The 7,770-nt window shown below is 50.7% G+C and overlaps 1 protein-coding gene across 4 annotated transcripts in view; it reads left to right on the forward strand.

Annotated features, from left to right (window-relative positions):
• The window catches only part of Sh3bp4 (SH3-domain binding protein 4), a 79,028-nt gene extending 71,838 nt beyond the window's left edge, over positions 1-7,190 (forward strand). For 3 of the 4 annotated variants that reach the window (XM_087567539.1, XM_087567541.1, XM_087567542.1), the window contains 2 exons: positions 4,341-4,529; positions 5,206-5,898. In XM_087567539.1, the coding sequence (XP_087423665.1) occupies positions 4,341-4,529; positions 5,206-5,430 (414 nt within the window). In that variant the 3' untranslated portion in view covers positions 5,431-5,898. Of the gene's footprint in view, positions 1-4,340; positions 4,530-5,205 lie in introns of all 4 variants that reach the window. The other variant, NM_022693.4, reaches the window with a different exon arrangement.
• The last annotated feature ends 580 nt before the right edge of the window (positions 7,191-7,770 follow it).

Here is a 7,770-nt window from a genome sequence, read left to right on the forward strand (position 1 = left end):
ATTGCCTCCCGAGGAGCTGAATTTTAATAGCTGGCCAAACCTTAAAAGCCCACTGCTGGCCAACCCCAGCATCGTCCATCTGCTGGATTTTTCATGGATTCATGACCGAGGGTCCGTTAGGTTTTTCTATAGACTTGGCTGCAGCCAGCAGGTCAGCTAGGCCAGTGCCCTCTTGTAAACTGCCTTAGCATCGTCGCCACCTCTGCTCTGGCAGCCATAACCAGAATAAGTAGGAAGTTGCAGGCTTCAGGTGTCCACTGTGCAGAGTAGAAGGGAGAGGTCTCACCAAGGACTAGAGGCTCCTCTCCATGGCCATCAGGCTCCTCCCCCACACTGTGGACCTGTGGCTGCCCATGCCTCTGCCTGTGGCCTTTTCTCTGTGTCCTCCACGTAGCAGCTGTCCCCTTGCTGGGAGCCCTGGAAGCTGGTGTCTTTCTTGCCTGGAGCTCCTGACCATGAATTCTCGCAGATGTCCACCCCAGTGTCCTTTCCAGCCCCTGATGGAGCAAACTTGTGATCCAAGACCTTCATGGTGCTCTCTCAAGTCAAGATTGCTGTGTATTTGCTTCTCACTACTGCCCTCCATTATACCTGAACTCCATGGAGGAAGGAGGGCACAGAGGAAATCCTCAAAGACAGAGCTGGTGGGGGAGTGAACAACTGGCTCTGTGAGCAGTGGCTTCAGCTAAGAGGCATCTGAGCCTTCTGCGCTCTTGTGGGTCTCATGGTGCTTCCTTTCTCTCCTGTCATTCCTGCCCTGTGTGTATCGAGGGCCTAAGGCACAATGGGTGGGATTTTGCAATGGGAGCTCCACAGTTGGCTTTTCTGCGATAGCCTGCACTCGGGTACCTTTTCGTATTTGATGGGAAGCACTGGTGGTTTTGATGATCAAAGCGGGAGAACCTCTGGGAAGCCTGTGTGTTATGTTCTAAGTCACAGGCTCTTCCCAGGGAGCAGACTGCACTGTTGGGTACATAGATAGCCAGTGTCACTTTGGAGTCAGCTGGCCGAGAGTGACAGGAGACACTTTGAAGGTTCTGAGAAGCACCATCCCTGAAGTCATTGCCCAGACCCTGGCAGGGGTGGGGGACTTGGTTCTGTTGCCTGAAGTTTGGTATGGGGATTTGGGGTTATTTCCCAAAGGAGAGAAACTGCAGAATGTTCTGTTCTGAAGGTTTTAGAATCCTGGTACATCTTCTGTTGTATTGGGTGGGCCATGGGAAGAGGGTTCTCTGAGTGTGTTTGAAAGCCATGTGGGAACACATGTCCATGTATATATATATTCTGTGAATACACTGAGTGAGGAAACCGTTTGACTGCAGGCTTGTGTGCACATTCTAGATCTGAGTTACTGTCATCTCGCCAGCATAGGTCTGAAGTAGCCTGGGGAGAAAAGGGTCATAGGCAGAACGCACAAGGGACCAACTCTAGGGACTGTGATGGGTTGTAGCCAGTAATATGCTTTTTAGTTTAAGGCTTTTAAAAATATATTTGCTTGTATTGGGTCTGTGTGTCTGTGTGAACACATGCTTTGGTCCCCTTGGAGACCAAGGAGGGGGAGGGGGGCATCAGATCCATTGGCACTGGAGTGACAGGCATTTGTGAGCTACCTGATGCGTGTGTTGGGATCTGAACTCTGGTCTTCATGACAGAGCAGCAAATGCTGTCTACTTACTAAGCAGTCTCTCTAGTCCCACACAGCATGCCTTTGGTGTGAAACACTGTTTCCCATTTTAAGGACACCACCTTGAATGGCCCCTGTGGTCTTTGTTCTTTTGGGGGGAGAGAGGTTGTTGGTTGGAAATGAGAGGAAAAGAAATTTAAGTAGAAAGAACCCACAGTGACACCATTAAAACCCTGGGAGGACTGTGAAAGCCTCTCCCAAACCCCAAACCGTATCCTGAAGACAAAACCCCCAGCAGTCCACCGGATCACAGCATGGGACTTATAGAAAGAAAGCTACAATGGGCACATTGCAGGAATGTGTGTGAGAAGGAAGGAGTGAGATTGTAAGGCACAAACTAGGAAGGCAGTTGTTTCCAGCAGGGCAGTGGATCAAGTTGCCCAAGAAACCAAGGTGGGTGGCTATCAAGAGAATAGAAGAGCCTGGGCTGGAAGAGTGGCAGGGAGACTCAGGATGGATCAGGAGGAAAAGCCCACCTTACCCTGCAGACCAGGAGACCACAGAGACTGAGCTGCTAGCTGTGTGGTTAACTGGGTGAAGACACAGCTCCATCAGTCATGTCCCTTGTGTTGTGAGGAATCTTTTCCTTCTAGACTGGAGCATCTCAGGAGCAAACACACTAACAAAAGCCCAAGTACCAGCTTACCTATTTTCCTAAGAGCTCGTAAAACGGGTCAGCAACAACATGGCCTGTGTCCAACTGTTACTGTAAATAGTACCTCACAGTGACAGCGTGTCCCTTGAGCTTCCAGCTGTCTGTAGTGGCTGTGATGGTTAATTTTAAAGTCAGCCTACCACAACCTAAGATTGTTTGTAAAAAGAGTTTCTGTTGAATTGTTAGATGCAGTGGTCATGACTGCAGGGGGATTGTCTTGATTGATGATTGATGTAGGAAGACCCACCCCGCTGTGGGCCGTGCCATTCTCTAGGCATGTAACCCTGAGACTGTATAGAACAGAAAGCAAGAAGCAGACAGACAGGACGGGTGCGTTTATTTCCCTCGGCTCTTGACGGTGAGCATGATATGCCAGCAAGTTGAGTTTCCTGCCTTGACGTCCCCTCAGTGATGGACTCTCACCTGAAATCATAAGTCGGATAACCCCTTCCTCCCGTGTTTCTCTAAGTCAGGATGATTCTCACAGCAACAGAAATCGAAGTGGAAGAGCTGCTGTCTGGCAGCGTCTTTCTGCCCCTTGAATGCTGGGACAGAAACCAGTGGCCTACAAGCTACAGCTTCAATCTGTCCCTTCAGTCATGTTAGCAAAATTCTACCTGAAGTCAGTATCGTGTTTTGTTTCCTTTGGTATTTTCCGGCATGCCTTTGTATACTTGGGTAAACCATGTGACGGGTGGGGACCTCCAGAGCTGGAATCCTGAGGCGCGTTTTCCATTACTAGTACTTGCGTGTTTCCAAAGCTCGCCTATTTGGAGAATGCGCTCAAACACACTGAGTAACAGGCAGAGCCAGGGCTGGGCTCAGAAAAAGTGGAACGAGAGGAGTAGAGTGCAGGATAGGTGAGACACCCTCATAGCTGACGTCAAAAGCACTAGCCTAGTCGTTAACGGCTACTCCCAGAAATGGAGCCTTAGCTGCCCTGGACCTGGCCCTGTGTTCTCTTGACCAACAGTGGCCAGAGAGTGGCCTGGATTTCTCAGGACCTTTGTATTCCATGCCCAGAGCCCCAGGGGACAGAGCTGGTTTACTGGCTCCTGCCAAGAGTTGACTTGAATCAGAAGCAGGTGATTTTTGACGCACTCTGTCACCTAGGATATAAGGTCACCTCCAGAGCCAGGCACCCAAGTGCATAGACACCCAGACTTGTTTGATGTGACTGAGTGACTTGCTGTCAAGCCATCTGTTCATTTGCATCCTCCCCCCAGGGCAGCACATGGAGCTGAGGTGACCTTTCCTGCCTCTGTTTATCCCTAAACTCACAGCCCATCAAACAAAGCTTACACCTGACACTTGACCACCATCATACCACACATCTGCTCCGAGACACATTCATATGATCATAGTTTTCTTTCTGGAACATAAACACATACTTAGTTCTATTTAAAACAGTTTCTTTCCAGATATCAAAATCCAAGCAATAATTAGCCCCTCTCAGGAATACATAAGTAGTTGACATGAGGTATAACCCTTCTACCCTGGCATCATGTTTGGGTCAACACCTGGTGTCATGTGCCCAGCATCATGGAGAGAACCTCAAGAACTGGGACCTGCTTCTGCCGCTGGTCTCCCTCTGGTCTCTGTCTAAGGGGCTCTGGACTTAGCCAATCAGCATCTGTCAATGTGTCCTGTCACCAGCACAACAGACACACTTGGCCAGCTTGAGTCAAGCCTTCCCATGGCTGGAAATACCACTCACCTTCCCCTACTGCCTCTGGGAAGAGTATCAGTCCGGCCCTGGTTCATAGGCGGGTGGCTCTTATAAGGACACTGGCCATGGTGGCCTGCCACTGTGACCTTACCATTGTTCATGTTATATCCCAAAAGCCCTGTAAGGCTCCTCTTGCACATGCACAGTGCTGGGCAGGGGGCCTGTACGCTCCACAGGCCTTAGAACTCTTAGGCAAAAGAGCATCATCAACAGGTTGACTGTCCCCCAGAGCCAAGCCATCCCTGGCCTCATGCTGCATTTCATCTTCCCAGGCTTTGCTGAAAATGGACTGTCAGGGCCTGGTGGTCAGACTCATCCAGGACTTTGTGCTCCTGACCACAGCCGTCGAAGTGGCACAGCGCTGGAGGGAACTGGCCGAGAAGCTAGCCAAGGTCTCCAAGCAACAGATGGATGCCTATGAGTCTCCTCACCGAGACAGGAATGGGGTGGTAGACAGTGAGGTGAGTGGGGCTCCAACCCCTTGGTTACTTTCCTTGCCCCTCAGTCTATCCTAGGACCAATGGGATACAACAGTAAAATATCTACTTCATAGCACTCTGGCAGGGCAGGCTGAGGTGAAGTGAGTTTGCCCAATACGGCGGGAGCCGTAAGCCTGTCTTCAGAGCCTGGTGTAGAGGGATCAGGGCTGCTCTGCCACCATCTGGGAAGTGCGCGCTGCCCTCTCTTACTAATTTTACTTTTAAATGACCTCCTGTAAGATCAATGAGTATATTAACAGAGCCCTGGGGGGTCCACTCTATTGGCTGAATCCCTGCTATGTTACCTAACTTAGACAAAGGTGGGTGTGCTGAAGTCATGCCCATGCCCGACACTACCTGTTTGTGGAGGTGACCCTGGAAAGCTGATTCAGACTCACCAGACAGGGAAGCAGCAAGTCCTGAGCATGAGTGTGTGCTTCCTTTGCATGGGCACTTTCTGATACACGGCTCAGGTGAAAGCGGTGCTATAAGGCAGGAGAAGTCCATCCTGTGACTCAGACACAGGAGGACACCACCCTTCCCCCAGTGCAGGCCATAGCAGCTCCCCCTGCTGCTGTTACAGGAGTGACTGAGGGACCTCACCATCCTGACTTTTCTCTCTTCCTTTTTCCATGTTTCTGCTCCCCGAATCACCCAGGCCATGTGGAAACCCGCCTATGACTTTTTACTCACCTGGAGCCACCAGATTGGGGACAGCTACCGAGATGTCATCCAAGAGCTGCACATAGGCCTGGACAAGATGAAGAACCCCATCACCAGGCGCTGGAAGCACCTCACGGGGACACTGATCCTGGTGAACTCACTGGACATCCTGAGGGCAGCTGCCTTCAGCCCCGCGGACCATGATGACTTTGTGATCTGAGCAGGGCCCCTGCCCTACTGCTCACCAGGGCTGGGGCTCCACCCAGTAGTACTGGGACTCCTCCTACTACTGCTGAGACTCCGCCCACTAGTGCTGGGACTCCGCCTACCAGGGCTGAGACTCCACCCATCATCTGTCCACAGGGGGCGCCCATGCCATCACCCGGTGGTGCAGGGAGGGATGGCCGCTCAGGTCCAGGCCCATCTACCAGCCATGCCCAGGAGGGACTGAGGACTTTGACTCTCTTCCCCTCCCCTTTATCCAGGGGCAGGTCCCAGGGGGCTTTCTACTTCCAGTTGCCAATTGTGTTGCTTTCTATATGTTGAAATGTACTTTAAATTTAAAATCACTTTTTTTAACAGAAGACTTAGAGAGAACGTGAGAAAGGCGGTATCTAATTTTTTAATGGACTGTAAAGGTTATTTAAAAAAAATCCACCTTAGTAAAAGCAAATGCTGTTGAGGTCTATGTGTTCTTTAAAGGCCTTTGTAAATTATGTCCCAGGTGTATATGGATATGTTAAGGCCATGGGTGTTTTCTGAGTCCCAGACATATCTTGCATTTTGACATTCAAAGTGGGAACGATACTGGCTTCATGCAGACATGTTCCACTAGTCACCTGTGAGAAGGCAAGTTTGTGGGCCTGGTGGCTTTCAGTAGGTGGCCCTGAGGCTGCCCACCTTCCCTCCTTTCTTGCTGTCCTCAGCGGCCATCCACACAGCATGTTGCTCTGTGTGCTTCGGTGAACTGCAAAGTCCCTGCACGGTAGCTCGGTACCATTGAGATTCTTCCAACAAATAAGAAATCAGCTGGAGTTGGGGGTCCCTGTCACCCCTGTGTGTTTGGTTATTTGCAGTAACCAGTCTGAAGAACAATGCCCCGAGAGCAAGGTGGTCCCTGCCACTCTGGGCCATTGAATGCTGCCTCCCTCAGGGCAGTCCCACCTCTGCTATAGGTGGGAGGGACGCCCTAGCACCCAGCCAGAACCTGGTGGCCCCTGGCTCTTCCCAAGTCCACCACGGTCACCTGGTGACTTTTCAGGTGACATCACATGCTGGCATGTAGAGGTGTCATCTGCCATTGCCAAACTCCATACCTGATCTCTCACGTTTAACCTCCTCCTTCCTGGTGCGCCCACATCTCCTTAGGATAACAGTACAAGGGGATAGTGTAGTTGTATAAATGTTAGCAGGGGGAACGTTTTCCCTGAGTGATGCTCTCTGGAAAGCTGGGAGCTTGCAGACGATTATATTGAACATCAAGGTGATGTTGACTTCCAGGCTCACACAGAAGCCGTGGCATTTGTGGAGGAAACAGAGAGTAGAACACATACCAGAAAGACCAGCAGTTAAGTGACCCTGGTAATGGGAAAAACTCGAGCTGTCTGTTTACAGGGCCAGTTCCAGACCCGCCATCTGCTTTGCAAGCGCGGGCTGATGACCGGTGTACAGCCTCCGCACTGAGCTGAAATGTCTATAGCTTCTGAAGCGGCACCTGCAGACCCCGACTCAGAAGTAAACAGTGGGCATTAGTGCTGCAAGAACGAAGTCACAGGACCCCCTGGTCACCGCAGTAACGAAGGCCTGTCACGCTGTACCTTCATTTTGTCCAGAGAGCATCTCTTTTGGCCTTTTTCCCCCAAAGAAGAAACAAAACCAGTCGCACCTTAAACCATGGATATTTTTCCTCAGGGGCTTTGAATAGTTTCCTATGCAACAAGTCTTGTAGCACAAATTAAATTCTACAAAAGTTGCGGTAAATTTTATTTGGATATTTGAACTGGTTAGTGTGTGTGTGCGTGCGTGTGTGTGTGTGTGTGTGTGTGTGTGTGTGTGTGTGTGTGTGTGTCTTTCTGTGCCCAGCCAGACTTTAAATAAAACCTAGCATAAAGTCAGTCAGCGAATAGGTTCCTGTCAGTCACTCTGACAGTGTGGCAGTTAATATATAGGGGACGTTTTCTCTAGCTGTTAACTTAATTGTTCCTGAGTGGGTAGTGTAATCATTCATGACAACCAGGTAGGCGTCAGTGTTACCCAGGGCACCCAAATGAAGGAGGCAGATGTCTCCTTGTTCCTGGTTCCTACCACCAGGTAGGAACTGGTACCATCATCCCCCTTCACAGAGTACAAGACCCAGCCGTTTCTGAGTGTGCTTGGCATCTCTGGGGCCTGCTGAAAGCAGCAAGCAATGGAGGCCTTGCCCTGGTTACACTTCCCGTTGTCAGGAAAAGTGGAGCAAGGAGTGAGTGTAGGCACTGGTCCTGGGGACCAAACCCAGCTAGAGGTAGTGGGGAGGAGCTGGGCTCATCAAGAGTCTGTCTGAGAGGGTGTCTTCAATTGG

This window comes from Rattus norvegicus, chromosome 9 (genome assembly GCF_021556685.1).
Source record: "Rattus norvegicus strain SHRSP/BbbUtx chromosome 9, alternate assembly SHRSP_T2T, whole genome shotgun sequence".
NCBI lineage: Eukaryota > Metazoa > Chordata > Mammalia > Rodentia > Muridae > Rattus > Rattus norvegicus.